The sequence below is a fragment of the Anopheles cruzii genome, chromosome 3, assembly GCF_943734635.1.
Source record: "Anopheles cruzii chromosome 3, idAnoCruzAS_RS32_06, whole genome shotgun sequence".
NCBI lineage: Eukaryota > Metazoa > Arthropoda > Insecta > Diptera > Culicidae > Anopheles > Anopheles cruzii.
The window spans coordinates 5,330,494-5,347,765 of NC_069145.1; the positions used below are offsets into that span (position 1 = coordinate 5,330,494).

At 48.6% G+C, this 17,272-nt stretch overlaps 2 protein-coding genes across 3 annotated transcripts; both read right to left on the reverse strand.

Annotated features, from left to right (window-relative positions):
• Positions 1 to 615: 615 nt before the first annotated feature.
• On the reverse strand, positions 616 to 5,522 carry LOC128271596 (rab3 GTPase-activating protein non-catalytic subunit). Its single transcript, XM_053009186.1, has 5 exons — positions 5,447 to 5,522; positions 4,575 to 5,358; positions 1,513 to 4,507; positions 1,255 to 1,452; positions 616 to 1,060 (listed from the first exon to the last, which is right to left on the reverse strand). Exons 1-5 carry the CDS (start codon positions 5,520 to 5,522, stop codon positions 827 to 829), a joined length of 4,287 nt encoding a protein of 1,428 aa, XP_052865146.1. The 3' UTR covers positions 616 to 826.
• A 363-nt stretch (positions 5,523 to 5,885) lies between these two features.
• LOC128271733 (DNA ligase 1) lies at positions 5,886 to 8,915 on the reverse strand. Of its 2 annotated transcripts, XM_053009357.1 has the most exons (6): positions 8,847 to 8,915; positions 8,674 to 8,781; positions 8,366 to 8,509; positions 8,232 to 8,300; positions 7,876 to 8,163; positions 5,886 to 7,817 (listed from the first exon to the last, which is right to left on the reverse strand). In XM_053009357.1, exons 1-6 carry the CDS (start codon positions 8,864 to 8,866, stop codon positions 5,909 to 5,911), a joined length of 2,538 nt encoding a protein of 845 aa, XP_052865317.1. In that variant the 5' UTR covers positions 8,867 to 8,915; the 3' UTR covers positions 5,886 to 5,908. The 2 variants fall into 2 exon arrangements, with proteins under 2 accessions (XP_052865317.1, XP_052865316.1); XM_053009356.1 differs by lacking the exon at positions 8,847 to 8,915 and having other exon boundaries at positions 8,366 to 8,741.
• Between the last annotated feature and the right edge of the window lie 8,357 nt (positions 8,916 to 17,272).

The window sequence follows — 17,272 nt, forward strand, 5'->3', positions numbered from 1 at the left end:
GTCTCGTTGCGCGTTTGGGTAAACTTTTAAATTCAACCACCGGACGCAGGATTTTGAGGTTTTTATGGACGCGAAGATTAAACACAGCTCGGTTTTAATTTCCAGGCAAAATGGGAGCTTAGGCACCCGGCACGGGATGGGAACGTGAAATGCTGCCAAAGTAAAGGTGTAAATATTTGACGCAGCTAATTGAAACGGGAGATCCAAAAGCAGCGGATACATTGATAACGTTTTCACTGAACATACAAAACGTGTCAGTATCCAGCAGCTGAGCCACGGCCTGGGAGATGGAAGGCTACCTGGAAATTCTCTTTAAACGTACCATTAAAAGGATCGAACCGCGGCTCAGCGGTATCAAATTCGTGGAACGTTAGAAGCTTAACAAGGCTTGCTTAGTTTATTAATAACATTTTGCCAAAACATGTGCTTGGTTGCCAGTGGACGTCAAACGACCGGTGTAACATTGAAAAGTTCGAAAACGGAACAAAAGCTGACAGCGGAAGGGACACACTTGACCGAAAACTGTGTCTCGGCTCGAATGTTGAAATATCGGGTTGAGGCAAAAGTTCACCGTAGCGAAAGCCAAAATTGTTATCATTTCGGTAGTTGGGTAATCGAATAAAATGAAACGTTCGTCAGCAGATCTTTGTTAATTTTAATTCTTTGGGATAAATGAATGAATTTGTTTTCTTCTGTATAACATAATAAAACGATCAGTACAAAGAAGACCGTACGAACATGTGCCTCAACTCAATATATTAGATGTTTGTGTGTAAATATTTACAATCACGGCTGGATGCCACGTCACGCCGGTTGCTGCACCGTCCTAGACGGGTCGGTGGTCCTTGATGGTGGCACAGGCATCAAATATTAGTCCCGCAACGCGCAGTTCCTTCGAGGTTCCCTTCGCGTTAACCGCCAACGTCGAAAGGCAGTTGAAAGCTTTCTCCGCCAGTTTGGTTACCTTTTCGATGAACAACTCTCCGCCGGCAGCCGTCTGCAGCGTTTCCTCGTCCATCTCGGCAAACCGTAACGGTGGCCCGTAGCGGTCGTTGCTGACCTAGGAGTTTGAAAACGGGTTTCATTGGCATGCAGCGAGCAGAGAGAGAGGGAGAGGGTGAGAGCGAGAGTGATGAATGGAAAAGGATTGATGGTGCCCATTTAAGGATCACCGGTGAACGATTGTGTCATTGATTGATTGCTCTTGCTCTCCTCCGGTGCACTGTTTAGATAGTAAACCCCACCGACACTTACGAGCGTATCGAGGTAGTCAGTAAGCAGGGGCCCAACGGCCGCAATCTGTCCCCAGGCTGTCGGATTTGCCTTCGTGTAAAGGGCCAACCGGCGCCCAGCGATTGTGAGCAACAGATTGGCGAACGTTTGGTCTGGAATGACGTTCGATAGCAGCTCTTGAGCGTACGAGTCCCAACCATGGGCGTAAAGTTCGATGATCTACAATAAATCAGACGAATTAATTCCTTCTGACTGCGATCCGACCCAATTTCGAGGTACCTGGTGTTTGCGAATGTCACCCAGCTCTAGCTCCCACATGCCAGCCAGTCGCTCGATGGTCTCCATCCAGTCGTTGTGGTCCGTGTAGTAGACTGTTTCCATTTCTTCGTGTATCAAGTCCATCGTGGCGGTCACCGTTCGGCACAGGAACTCTAGTCGAGCTTTGCGCAGCAATTGGTCCGCCTTGGGCAGTGCGTTCGCGGCATTAGGCTGTCGATTGATTTCGGCAAAGAACGCCTGATTGGCCATCCCATCGAACAGCTGTTGGATCGGTTTGTTGGCGTACCGTACGTTGAACGAGGTCAGCACCAGGAGCACCGTCGTTAACTCCTGGTGTAACCGGAGCAGAGCCATATTGGCGGAGTTTTGTTGCACCGCGAGGGCCGTCAGTGGGACGGGACCCTCCTGCAGTATTTCCTCGAACCGCAGCTCGATCTTATCGTGATCAATACTTCCGGCGAACTGATCAAAAAACTCCAAACAACATTCGAGAAACTGTGGGACAAGCGAATCGCTGATGCCGATGTCCTGCAGGCAGAGTTTCTCTTTCGGTAAACGGCCCACCTTGTTGACCAGCTTTTTGGTGGCCTCGAGCGGAATTTTTAGGTGTGCGTTCCAGATCATACAGCACAGTCCGTGCTTGATCGAGTACTGTAACCGAGGAATGGCTTTCAGACTGGCAAGGCCCGCTTTCAAGCTAGCAATGTTGGCCATGCCTCTGCTCCACGAACCAATGTACTCCCAGGTGAGCTGGGCCAGCAGCTGACCCGAATCGAGACTGAAGGGGAAGTGCAGACGCAGAATGTTCAAATTGTACAGCACCGGATCGAGCTCTTCCTGCTCGTCAGCTGTGTCGCTGTTCGGACCATACTCGGACGCTTGCAGGAGGTTCGTCTTTATCAACGTCAATTGTCGATTACGTTCGCGGTGGTCCACTTTCTCCGGTTCCTTCGTATCGTTTGGCGCCGGTTTTGGGTCGCTTTCCGTTGCCTCCGGCGATACCTCGATTACCAGCGCGTCCGGTTCGATACCGGTCGACGCAACCCATTTCGCCGTCAGCTCGGATACAATTCCTTTCCCACCGACGAGTATCTCCTTCAGGCTAACCGTGGGTTTGTGGTACCGGAGCGTGGGCCAGCATGGATTGCGACAGTGTACACTTTCTCCCAGAATCATCCCAAGGATCGCCACATCCTCCAGTTTGTCGATCAGCAGCGTCCACTGGCAGGCCTCTTGCGTAACCTCTTCGAATTGCTCGCTGGCCTCCTCCTCGTCGCTGCGTCGTCGATGTTCATGCCGGAGCGCCTCGTTCCGGCACATCAGGGCCGCCAACAAGCCTCGCAAGGCACAGGGCGACTCGAGAAGGTACTCCCGGACCGACTGCCACCAGATGCAGATGGCGTTGTTCTCGAAGTTAATCTTATCACGGGCAAGCAAACAAATCTGTCGCAGTACGGTGTTGAAGCGATTGAGATCCTCAATCAGCGACGCCGTATCGCGATAGGAAAATGGCAAACGCAACCAGTAGGCCAAGAACATACGAAGAAGATCTTCTGGCATCAACCCACAGGACTCTGCGGCTAGAACGAAACCTTTTAATCGTGACTCAGGAGAACTCGTGTTACGGTACAGTTCCTCGAAGATTATCTTCCCCAGTCCGGCATAGGCGCTGGGACCGTGTTCTTCCCGTAGCAGGATAAGATCTTCGTTTGCCACGTTGAAAGACGCAAGGTACTCCACAAAGCTGGTATTGCGTGCACCTGAACTGGCACTATCATCAAACTTTACAGCCCTCGTTCCTGGCGCGTTCCCGGTGGCCCCGGCACCGCAACTTCCGGATGTTCCCGGCAGCCCGTCGCCATCATTCATCTTGATCAGTCCGATCAGTTGCTCGATCACGGTTAGCTCTTGTTCAGAGAGCTTCACGTTGTTATCTTCGCTTGGCTTCTCGTCCGATCGTTGTTCATCGACGGGGTTCTCTTCGTTTTCCACGCGGCCCATCGCTAAAGGCACATCGCCGTGAAGGTACAGGTAGAACGTGACCAATCGTTGATAGTTTTCGCACGCGATCCTCAGTGGACTTTTGCATAACTGTATACACTCGGAACGGGTATCAACATCCTCGGTCTCTTCCGTTTCTGAAACCGGACCGTGATGCGAAGTGGTACTCGATCCGCCCGGCAGAGAAGCGTCCGCAAAAATATCGATCGCAGCGGCAAATAATCTCGGCCGAATCCTTCGCTGTTTGGCGAGCATTTCTACGCACTGCAACCGGATTTCGTCCGTCTCGAAGCATCGACACATTTCGCTCATCTCGTCGCACTCTTCCGCCTCACTACCATCGCCCGCCTTCAGGCAGACCTTTAATCGCTTGAGTAGATGCAAATCTTTGGCCACCTTCGACTTGGAATCACTCAGCGCACAGTGAAACGGTATGACGATCTCCTTCAGACTGCGATCGGACGGATCGAGAAAGGAGCACCCGTGCCCGGTGTACTTGACCTTGCTCGTCCCACTCGTTACACCCATCTGACTGTACGTGCTGTAGATTAGCTGCCCGTTTTTGGCCGCACTGAAAGCGGCCACTTTGGGACCGCCGGAGCGTAGGGCCCACACTTCGAGAACCGAACGCCTGGGAGCGTAAATCACGAGAAATAAGGCTCGCCGGCGATCGATCTTGTTTCGACCCGCCGATCCTGAGGCGTCTTTCGGTAGCTTCTCCGGAACCTCCACAAACCCGCACTGTGCGTCCCGGTAGCCCTTCCAGATGCGCAACGCAATCCCTCGCTGGCAGTCCACAAGAATGATGCGCCCAAGATTATCGGCAACGGCCGCCAGTTGATAATTCGGGGCAAGCCACACCGCAAACGCGTTCCGCTGCAAGTCGCAAAGCCCGAAACGGCATATCAACGGTTCGGAAGCAGGAAGCTGTGGTTCGGCGTTGGGTTGCTGATGGGACGAAGATCCACTGTTAGCACCGCCACCGAGCCAGGAGCTAAACATGGAGGACGTTAATTTGGTGTTAATTAAATCGCATCCGACAGCAGCTCTCCGTTACTTACGGTAAGGCAGATTTGATTTTGCTAGCCACGGCCCGGGCAACGTCCGCCAGGACCGGTTGCGTGAAACCCTCCTTGGCGTAATGGTACCCGACGTACGGTTTGCTGCCGGCGGCGATGATCAGCGAGTTCTGTGGTGCCGCGTGGCGATACTTGGCGAAAAACCCTCCCTCCAGACTGGCCGTCAGCAGATGGTCGAAGGTGCAACTCTTTTGCGGTCCCACAACAACCGCATCCACGATCGTCATGCCCTTTTCGTAGCTCCACTTGCGGCAGGCGATCGTTTCCTGTGCTTCGTTCACTTTCGAGCTGCCGGCGCCGTAGCGGTTAATCTGTTGGCGCAGGCTTCTTAGCAGCGGAAATAATTGCGACCCTTGCAGAATGACCGTGCAGGACGCGTACAGCACGTAGAGTTCCTCGTTGATATGTTTGCCACTCTGCGCTTTTAGCGCCTGGATCGCTTCTTGGTGAAATATTTGCGAATGAATTAGCGTGCCATTTTCTCCGTAAAACTGCAACTGGCCACTATCTAGCCCGACAATAATGTAACTGAAGTCGACCATGGTTTGCGAGCTCTGGCCCTGGCCAACGATCGGAGCACACAGGATGGCCGTTATGTTGCTGGTTGGATCATCGATAGCCCCCCGCCAGGCCGTCTTGTAGACATTCAATTGCCGTTGGCGGTCCCAGCGCGAGGTCAGCACCACCAGAATCGATCCATGACCGAGCGCCAGAATGTCCCCGGCTGGAGAGAGCGAATAGCTAACTGAATTAAGCCAACAATCGTCTTTGCGAAGCAGCAGGAAAAGGAAGAACACAAAACATAATCGTTAAATCAATAGACCAAAATCCACCCATACACATCAGTGGAGTACCTGAACCAAGTCCGAAATATTCTTGCACTTCGCCCAGATCGTCAACAGACGAAAGCACCTTCACTTCACACGACATTTTGGTGTTTTTTGTTACTAAAGCTTCTACAGAGTCCGCCGGAGGACCGTACCACACGCGTCGTAGATCGAATAGTGCGCGTAATGTTCATTGGCAGTATATTTATGGTCCTCTGGCCATTCTGGGGCCATACGAAAACAATGCACTCCACTTTTCACGTAGCCACGAAGGACGAATAACAAAACGAAAACAAACGGATGACGTTACCCGAAGCCCGAAGTTGTCAAATGCAGCTGTCAGATCAACGCGAGACGTTGTAACGCACTTTTCGGCAGCGACTGCTTAGATTCAAAAAGCGAAATTTCCATCGAAAATGTTGTTAATTCAATGTGTTTTCTATTCTAATAACTTGAATTACATAGCTGTTGAAAATTAAACTAGGGCATTCAATAGAAATCCTCCTCTGGGTCACGAGTTGCTTGTCCCTGTGCCTGATTCTTGATCTGGTCCTGGTTAAGGTACATCTCGGACACCTGCTGAGCGGTGGTCGCATCGGTCGCTGATTTGTCGTCCCGCACGCGGATGAAGCGAGGAAAGCGCAACGAAATGCCCTTCTCCGGATCGACAATACCGACGGCAGCCTGGTGGATCGGGCTGAGCGAAAGGTCAGCACACAGCACCTCCCAAACTTGGACCGCCTCGAACCAATCGTCCGGTTCAAGGTTCGCTTCGTACCGATAGTACGACTTGGCCCGCGGTATTACGTGCGCCCCGAGAAATTCGGTGTGCTTCTGCAGATCTTCATCGGAAAAGCCCGTTCCGATTTTGCAGATTGTCTGATACTCCTCGTTGGCGGCGTCGTAACAGGCGAGCAGAAAACCTCCGTAGGTACCGGTCCGTTTGCCGCGACCCCGATAACCACCGATCACGACCAAATCGAGCGAATCACCGACCCCGGTCAGGTAGTCCTTCTTTAGTTTGAGCCAGTTGCGCGATCGTTTCGCGATCTCGTACGTTGCGTCGCGTTCCAGCGTCTTCACCATAAGCCCTTCGCAGTTGCCACGGACCGCCTCGTCCAGGAAGCGCTGCAACTCGTCCAGATCGCTCGTATCGAGCCGTGTGGCATATTTCCATTGCCCTTCGACCTCGCGAAAGTGAGAATACAACAGATCGCGCCTTTCACGAAACGGCCGCTCGACCAGGGGCTCGCCGTTGAGGTAGAGCAGGTCGAACATAAACACACACACCTGCACCTTGATGTCGGCTTCCGTCGCATCTTTGCGCTTGCGGGTGCTCAGCACCTGGAACGGCAGAATCTGCTGCTTCTCTACATCCCATGCCACGGCTTCACAGTCCAGAATCGCACTCTCGACGGTGTCCTTACGCGTAAACGGCAGCCGTCCGATCACGTCCGGGTACTTGCTCGTGTTGTTCTCCTGATTGCGACTGAAAATGTGAACTCCGTCCCCGGGAAGTAGATGGATCTGGGCTCGCTCTCCGTCGTACTTCCACTCGCACGTAAAATCAACACCATCGAACCGCTGCAGCACCTCCTGAACACCCTTCGTCGGATGGGCCAACATTGGCTTAAGCGGTGTACCGGGCATCATTGGACAGCGTTCCAGCACCGCTCCGACACCATGCTCCAGCAACACGGGCACGATCTTGTGGTAATTCGGACACTGACAGTAGACAGTCTTTAGCGCGAGTGCGATCTCCTCCACCCGAGCTTTCACTCGCGCCTCCGATTCCCTGGCTAGTGCATTGACAACCGGGGAGTCGCCGCTGGCCAACTCCGGAGGCGTCAAAGCACAAGCTTGGGCAAGCGCCTGCAGTAACGATTGTTCCGCTAAGCCTATGCGCAGCTTGCCGGCCAGCGAGCGGATAATGAAACGAGACTCCGAGTACCGACAGGCAACAAACATTGACTGGATCTTGTCCATCTTCTTCGTCATTGACGCAGTACCGGTCATTGAGGCGATTTCGCGCAGCTTGGTGAACGCACTCTCGACGGTCAGGGAAGCCGGTCGGAACATCATGCGCTGGCTGCTCTTCGATTGCTCCGCCACCAGTCCCAAGTCTCCGGTGGTCTGTGCATCCGCTTTAATTTGGGCCAAACTGCGTCCTGTGCTCTGTGCGATCGCTTTCATCAGCGAGTGCTCGGCAATACCGAGCTCCACACCTTCGTAGGCCGGTGCGAGTTGATTAAGGCTGAGGTAAACACTGGCCAGCAGATCGGATGGACTGAGCAGTATCACCGAGCGAAAGTAGTTGGCCAGAATTTCAATCATACGTAGCCGGCCGCTCGTTTCTTCGATCGCCTGAAACGTCCGGGCCAGTGCCAGGTACGGGACACTGGAAATAAAAGATTCCCGGTTAAAAGGCGTCGAGTCATCGACCTGTGCAAACTTACCGGTCACCCTTTTTCCAGAAGGCATTCTTGATCGGATGATAGTTTTTCTTTCCCGGATCGTAGTCGGACCCATCGCTGGTTCCGGTGCCCTCACTAGTCGATTCCTTTTTAATGGAGGTGAAAAAGTTCAGTGCCCCACCATTCGAGGACTTTGGTGCAGGTTTCTCGCTTTTCGGTACAACTGCAGTTTTGGATGATTCGGATTTTTTTAGTTCATCATCCGGCTTGCTTTTTGTTTTGGGACTCGCAGATGGTGGAGGCGTTTGCTTCTTGCTCTTGGCAGATGTGCTGGAAAAGCAGATTGAAGGTGCGAATGAAGCAATTCGGTAACATGTCGTAACATGTTCACTGTTTACCTCTTTTTGGGTGATTTTGGCGAACTTTTAACAGTGACCGATGTCTGCTTCTTTTCATCCGGGGACGTACTGAAGAGAAAGAATGCCGCACAATCAGCGGATTGACCATCGAGGGTGTCTTGTAAAAACCTTACCTTTTTTTCACTGATTTCGGTGATTCATCCTCACTGCCGCTGGATGACAGAACGCGTTTGCGTTTGGTCGCTCCTTTCGATATTTTCAAAGGCGACTGAGATGCCTCACTGTCATCGCCTTTGCTCGGTGGCAAACTCACATCACTACTGACCGCGAAAGGTCGCCGAAAAAAACGACAAGAGGAAACAATACCACTTAACACCGGCAAACTGTGGCCAACACGGTGGCTGCGGGCCTTCAACGCTGTGTCTCTCAACTGGATCGCTACAATGCGCAACATAGTAAACATTGGCACGGAATTGTTTACCTTTTAGTTGGCTGGTTCTCGTTCGCTTCGTTTGTTTCAGGTTTCGTTTTGCACTCCGGGGCTGTGTTCCTTCCGTTACTCTTTGCCGGTTGCTTCCCGAAAAAGGACCTGCAAAATGACGAGTCATTGGAATGGTTAAACCGAAAAGCCAAATCGATGGTCGTGTTACGTACAAAATAGACTTTTGCGACATTACGATTTGACCGCAGTCTGATAATGCACTCTGGTTGATTTAATTTTCTTTGTAATTAGAATTGCGTTGCGAACGACGAACTGTGACGATGTTGCTTGTAAACATCATTTGCGTCAACATTTACGCGCGCATCCGTCATCTGACAGATGAACCGATGGAACACAGGGGCGTAGCACAAAGAAGGGGCAGCAAGAAATTTTATTCTACGATGGTTATGAAAGAAACCAACAGAGTAAATTTTCAAATTACATTATGTGCAATTTTCAACATACTACGCACAACACGCTAATACACACTAAAATGTGTTAAATAATATTAACGATAATTGGAAAAATCCTTTGCTTGATAAGTACCAAGAAACCCTGTAGTGAGAAATTTGAAGTCGCCAAAATGATATGGTTGAAATTTGAATTGCGTTAAAAAAGGTTTGGAATAATAATAAGAAGTGCTGGCTCCCGCTCCAGCAAACCCAAACCCAATGTTTTTTTTTCTTAATAGTATCCGATTGTGCGTATAATCGAAAATAATCAAACGAAAAAAACTAGTATAAAATGTATGAAATGTGTATGTTATGATTTCCCTACCATGGCCACTCCATGGGTGAAGGAAGGCGAAAACTGGTACACGATAAAGGACTAAGCCTTTCCCGTTTAATGTTGCTCCTTCGGGGAATTAGGTCAACACACTTCAATGCCAATTCAAATCCTCTTATGCGTTCCAAACAGATCGAAACGCTACTTAGGAAGTCAATTCATACGCTAGGCATGGGTAGAATGCAAAAGCATTCATTGCTATGTTATGGCTGAATATTTTGGCTGCTACGTCAGTCATCTCTTCTCGTTACCATCATACATGATATGATAAAAACTCGAACGAATCACGTGTTTTGAACTAAAATTTTCGTTTCGTCCCGTTTTTAGAAGCCATGCATGCAACCGTAAAAGTGATTATTCCACACACAAAAAATGAAACTAACTCTAGCACCATCACAGAATACACTGTAATACACTGTTACCTAACTTTATAATTGAAACAAAAACGACAAAAAGCTAAGCCAAAGCCGTAGTTTGGAAACCATTTCTTTAGCCTTTTAACCCAGCGGAACTATAACGACTGGGTTTGTGGACCACTTCCAGCTGAAAAACTTTCATTGAAAGTCCAACATGAATGCAAGTACCATTGTTGTTAAAATTGGAGGTGAGTGTTTGGTGTCGTTCGGTCGTGCCATGTTTCATTCGTTCTTTCTTCATTGTGAGGTAGCGATGCGGAACGGTTTGGACTGGTATGCTAACAAATTAATAACTTCACATGTTCAGGTGCCATAATTGAATCCGACACGTTGGTGCTTGCGGGGACGATACTATCATTAATTAATTTAAACAACGTTCATCGCATTCGAAAGCCAGCTTGCATTGGTTTCGTTTGCGAAGTCCAATTGGTACTCTTGTTTTGAAAACATTGAACCCTTCGCCCACGTTCTCAAGTGTTGAACTCAGCTTCAAGTGTTGAAAGTAAATTAAAAAACTAATGAGACACCAAATCATTTGGTGCTACAAAACGCTGGTCATCCTTAGAGGACGAATACTCATGCTGGGGCAAACATAAATGAATTAACGGCATCGGCAAACATAAATGAATAAACGGCAATAAACAAATCAGAACTAGATAATTTGGACGAAGTTTAGCACTGCAGGCAGCCGTAACGAGCACCATTTCGTGAAGAGCACAGCTTTCGCAGCAAGCACCGTTCTCACAGTTAATCGACCCAATTGGATATTGCAATCCCACGCGTTCCGCGAATCACTTTGAAGGTGCTCGTTTTAATAACACGGAATTTGAGAAGCTTAATTTTCTTTTTCCGTCAATTACTTTCTATCCAGCGAGGGTGCGTCCGCCAGGTATCGGAAGACCAATGAGCTTGCCTTCTTTTCATGAGATTTCGGGTGCCACCAACTCGGAGTGATTTTTTACTGTTTCCCCCTCAGCATCCGGCTTCCGAAAACGGTGCGCGCTGCCAAGGCTTCTGAAAAGCCAAGACCGATAAATTCGTCGGAAGACATAAAATTTTCTTCCCAAACCAAACCACGTAACAACCGAAAGTGCTCTACTACTGCTGCTGAATAGAACGGCGACCGTAGTAGATAATCTGGGCCACGGCCACGGCAATGGATGAGAGCTGTGTACTATGGCAACGATGGACCGAACCACAGGAGAAATCAAAAATGAACGTCAGTTGTTTGAATTTAGTATCGTTCGGAGACTTTGCACTATCGCGAGCACCAGCACAACAGGACTTGCTCGAGGTGTCCTCTTTGTTTGCGTGTGAAGTCTTTTCCCGATTTAGTGCCTATCGTGAAAAATTTGCAATTGAACCCGCACAAACTTTGCAAGCTACTTACCTATGGGTCGCTTTTTATACTGTGAGCTGTTGAATCATTTTGAAAGTGGCCTTTTCGCGGTTTATTCTGCAATATAAAGACAAGCAACAACCGTATCCAAATTACGCACAGTGCAGCAGTTGGCAGTACAGTTCGGAAAACAATAATATTGTAACTTCCATTCCAACTCTCTGTTAGGTTTGGTTAGGTCAACAAACAAAAATGCCAATAAAAGGGCCCACCGTGGCCCAGGTCATCCGTTCATTTCCAACACGATCGACTTTCGAGGGGCAGCTCATCTTAGAGTCAACATTTTCATACCTTCGGGCGGTGTTTTTTTATTTCTCGGATGGCGAGGGAAATAAGATACTAGACCGGTAGCACATCGGCTCCGGTAGCCCAACGAACCCGGGAAGATTGATCACAGTGGGAAACGTTGGACAGAGTTACCGAACGGTATGCTGTTTTGGGCGAGTTTAGGTACTGCCCCTGGAGGTATTATGATAGGTCGGATTATTACCGGCAGTCCTCTTAGATGACCGAACGAATGCGGGGCCCATATCCCAGGGGTGCTTTTTCCAGTTTCTGTAGTTCAAATGGTTCTTCGAAAACGGATAAAACTAGAAACGGGTCAGTTGTTGACGTGCCGTGCTAGCTTCAACTCTAATCGCATGTCAAACGCATCTAATCGCAATGACGTTGTTCCTGTTTTTAACATTGTCATAGCCCTTAGTGCACCAGTGAATGAACGTTTTCTTTTCCAGCATAAAAGAAACTAAGAAAACCTTCTTTCCGACGACTCCTTTGAACGGTTGTTCTCCCTCCCAGGAAACCAAGCGAACAGAGTTACAGCCGCCGCGATCCGTATCCGATCTGATGCCTGATTGGCCCGATCGACTCGACCTCGGTTCGGTACGGAAGTTCCCGGTTTTTTTTTGTCCAACAATTGAGTTTCAACGGTCGAGTGGTTCCTTAAAGCACCCCCTAAACATTTCGTAATTTCATTTGTCATTTACCGTAAAATTATGTGCTCCCGGCCAGCTTTTCGTTGTTGAAAATTTTGGTATTTACTTAACCTCGTCACGGAGCTGCGAGTTCGTGCGGGGGGGCCGATGTTGCCATCTTACTTCGGTGCTGCTGTGGAAACGACAGATTTCGTCAGGTGGAACGGGCAGGAAATCGTAATAGACGTTCGTCTACAATGGAACCCAAAACCGGATGATGTCCCCGATGGCGGGGCACTTACGAATTGATTGAGATCTTAATTCATTGATTTCCGATGCCAATGGTTCGGTAGTGTTAGCTGTCGGACCTACGTTTCGCTACCGATGGTCACAATCCATAAACTTATCGTAAAACGGTGTTGATGCTGATGTCGGTGAATAAAAGATACACGAAATCAAATGCCAATTTCCTGTGTTCAATTTAAAAGGTCATCGATTGAATAATATGCAAGTCTGGATGATGCAGGGTAATATGTAATGGAATATCAATTGCGTAAAATAGTTTACATCTTAATAGATGTTTAAACTGAGTAAGAAGCACTACAATTCTCTTTGAATGAAACTTTGATTGAAAATAGCAAATTGATGGCATCAATGTCGACAGCACCAAGCGCTGCCTCGCTTGACTGCGTTTGAATGAACGGAAACTGGAAAGTACGATGAAAACTAATTGACAAAACAACTACGTTACATCCACAAACGGTACTGGCGGTACACCGTTCCTGCAGCTCGTTGTGACAGTGTTTATCTGTAGCAAATGGCCACGTGGAAACGTGTTATTTGTCGGTAGCGCAAAACCATTGCGGACAAGAGAAAGGACATAATCTGTACAACTTTTAACGACAGTTTCTAGATTCCTCTAGCCATTAAATGCAATGTTGCAACTTCTACGGAGAATGCTGTTACTAGACACTATCTTGTCGATTGTCTTCTTAAAACGGCTGTGTCTTTTTCACGTCTTTAACCGGGGAATCGTTCCAACGATAAGCCACGATATGACATCAAGACCTCTATCGTCTGGCAGCATTCCTACAGTAAGTAATTCTGGAAATTGTGCCAAGGAATTTCAAGCACTCTCCAGCAGAACTATACCAACACCCGTCTTTCTTAGAACCCGACCAGATGCGAAAATGGATGCTTCTCGGCAACTATTGTTTGTGACCAATCAAGTTTAAGCAGTTCCGTTTCATGCACAACAAAAGAACATTCGATAAAGCTACGATAAAACATCTACTCATGGAAAAATATCGTTTCAACGCATTTGAAGTGTCTGAAGCTTGCTGTAAGTTGTTGTTTGCGTCAAAAACACTCGCCCATGATGAAAGCTAAAGTCCATTCACTGAAAGGCAATGTCTCAAGGCTGCTCCAGAAATAGAGAGCTTACCGCATGATCGAATCGAAGGTTATGCATTCGTAGCCTTCATTTGTTTGTGATGTACATTACTAAGAAATCGCCTAATTGTATGACACAGATAAAAGCTACGTCAAGAGAGACGGAGATTTTCTGTTTACAATTTCCAGCTGCTTTCTTTGCTCACGTACGCCACTGCTGCCGGGTAATCAACCGAAAGTATGTTTGGACCCGTCACTTCAGTCTCGTTTGCAACCGCAACACATGTTGTTCATACAAGTTTGTACAATCAAACGGCAATTGAAGCAAATAACTCTTCACTTCTACAATAAACCACGACACAGGATGGTTAAGCACACCATCAACAGCAATACCAGGAATATCGCACTACGGAAAATCTCGTTGACTAACGAAGTTCAGTTTCTGTTATGCGGCAGACTCAACCCAGCTCAACCACAGGAATTTTCAGCTATAGTGCCCTAGATAAAAAGTGCTTCGATGGTTTCTAATTAAACGATGGACCCGAGTTCCGATTCCCTTCGATTTTGGTAACCAGCTTTGGGTATAGCCAAAGTGGGTGGGTGTAAGAGCCTCTTCAAGTGCGCCGAGTCTCTTTACGAGGATAAATTTATCCTGTGCACCTGCGAGACATGCTCGTTAACGAAACTGAACGTGGGACGTTCGCAAATGTCACCGTGGATTAGACTTGATGTACTTCAATTCAGATGCCGATGGAGACGCATGGTGGCTGGTGTAGAAAGGTTTTCGAACCTGCTTTCGCCCAATTCAAAATCTCAGCCCGAAATTCTTGTATTCAGTATCATTTCACCGAAACTCGTTAATCTCACGACTCACGCAATCCATCTTGAGTTACTTTATGACCGAAGGACGGCGGTAAAGCAGTCCAGTCTATCGACGGCGGTCATCTTTACATTCTCTATCATTGCTTTCCGTTAATTACTTTCTGATCCTCGTGTAAACATTGGTCAGGTCGTTGCCAGATTGATGTTATTTGGTGTGCCTAACCAAGCGTCAGCTACAATCCGAAACGTTACATTGGCAACTCTCGGCTACTAAAAGTGTTCTCGTTCGGTTGACCACAACCGAGAGATATTTTAAGTGGTCTACCTTCGATATTAATTGGATTTCAGCGTCCAAAATTTAGCACTCTTGTTGCCATCGTCACAAGAAGCGGCCACCACAACCCGATAGGGGGCAGCTTGACAAACGACGCGATTTATCCCGGATGCAAATGTTAGTGCTGTACCAGGAAACCATTTTCGGAGATAATCTTGTTGCCCGATATTGTCACAATACCTGCAACCAAAAACAGCATCAAACGGTTTCCCGTTCAGCAGTACACGACTTCTTTGAAGGTACTACGTAATGCTCTCGGTTTTCCTTATGTTGCCACTTTGGTGAACCAGATCAACAAAGTTGCTGCCAACAAATTGTTGCTCTAGCTAAAAAGGGTAGAACGTGCCTTTTTATTGCCTTTTGAAAATTGATAACGTAGTTATACGCCAAGGACCCTGAATGAATGAATGGTGCAATCCTGTTGAAAGCTTTCAAACCTCCATGTGCTGAAATCAGGAACCGCATTGTCCGTTTGGTAAAGCTGCTGCGGTAAATGTGCGTGCCTTCGGTTGGATCCGGCTCAGCTGGTTCTAGTTTCACTCCACATCTGGCACATCTGTTTCCCGTAGATGGTATTGGGCAATTAATGCTAGCTTAACGTTGCTTGAATCCTTCCGTCACGTTTGCAAAATGGATTTAATTCGAAACACGAATAACCCCAGAGCACTGAGAGCTGGATCGGATGCCGAGTGTTTCATTTTGAATTGGTCTTTACCTGATTATGATACCGATAACAGTTTTTGATGCTAATAATGTCGATTAAAATTCCAGTTTTCCGGGCGCAGATAGAAAAACTAGTCCCGCCATTGCGCAAAGCGACAGACCGTGTCCCTGAAACAGATGTTTGCTTCCTCGCTTTGTGGCTGGAAGCGTTTTCGGAAACATTGATTTATACCCGCCAGACGCTGCTAGGCCGCAGTAACAAAAGGGCGGCCATCAGGACTTGGCGTGATGGAAAGCCGGCGAACCGGCGAGCCGGCTAGTCTAGCCGACCGCGGCGCGGTGATAATCTGGCCCGTTACTTAAGCAGCACCCTGAAGTGGCCGAAAACTTCCAAATGGTCGTGTGCACGTTTTGATTGATGATTCGTAGATGTGCCCACGTGATGATGGTGCACAAGTCGGGCCTCGAACATTCGGCTTAAAACAACTTAAAATCGACCGCTCCTAAATTGTAGAGGACCACTGACCAAAACTGACTGATGTTTAGATGATTTTTGGGCCCGCATTTCTGGATCGACAACGGAGAAGTCGTAAAAAACGGAAGAGGCGAACAAGGTTGCTAAAACTCAACAGATACTACAGTAAACTGTACGCACTGTACAACAACCTTTCCGGCGTGCAGGGTAAACGTCTTGCTAGGCTCCGGTGGGCTGGACATGTCATGACACGACGGCGGACGACGTAGCCCTTTAAAGTGTCCAGTACCGGCGATTCATTGATGCGATTCATCCACCGTGTCACCGTTGGCACTGTGTCTGCATTGCTGATTCATTCATTAATTGATGTGCCCATTCAAGCGTAAAAGAATTGTCCAACATAGGCCATTCATCATGGAACTTGTACCAAGGTAAGAAACTTGGTGTTTCCTAGTCCTTGGCGTTTTGCTTCGCGCCCCACAAACTTTTCCTTCCACTTTCAGTGAATTCACCTCCGCTCGCCCACAGCCTGCTCATGTTGGGACCCTGAATTTAACTCGGTTTTCGGGTTCGATCAAACACGCCACACGATATAACGATTGCCATTTCGGGAAGGCCGTAACAGTTTTACATGTGGGATGTGCTTGTTACCGTTGTGTAACGGAATCGGTGATCGGTCTGCCTGTTTGGTTCTGTCACTGACCTTCACCTTCAGCGACTCCTGCCTGGCCTGGCGTAGGTCGGTGAACGAAGTCCTACTCATGAACGGAGAGTTCCAACCTCCCCAGCTGCGGCGTTCACTTCGCATGCGCCAAATCGGAGTGCTTCAGACCGGAGAGCCTTCGGCGGCGGTACGCGGTGGCAGCATCTTCATTGAATGGCGTGGATCAGTCATCCACCGGAAGGCGACCAGAGCTCGTACTGGTCGTCAGAGTTATCTACTCCCCATCGGCGACTCAGTTGCGCGTTTACGCGGGTGCAGATCGAAATTCAAACGCGCAACGGTTAAAAGCAGAGCACACATTGTCCCTATCCCGTCCGAGCGACACGAAACGCCGGAAGTGCAAAATTCGGGTCATCTCAGGGTGATCTGATGCGAATGTACCCGGGAAAGGAAAAATTTCCAACCGAAAGCCAATTGAAAGTGGATTATAAAGGTGTGTCTGTCCCGTCGGTGGCTGCCCCGGGGTGAGCAATGGTTCCTCATCTCGTGCGGACCACTCTGACCGGGCTGGTCTAGTGAAATCCGAAATTAGAGAAAGCGTTTCCGGGGAAACATGTTACCAAACCCACTCGTAGTGATGGCCCTCGTAGGGCGTGTCTTGCATAGTGCTCGGTAAAGAATGTTTTATTGAAAAATGGCCACAATACCGAAGGTACTGTGCCACCGGTGCGTCC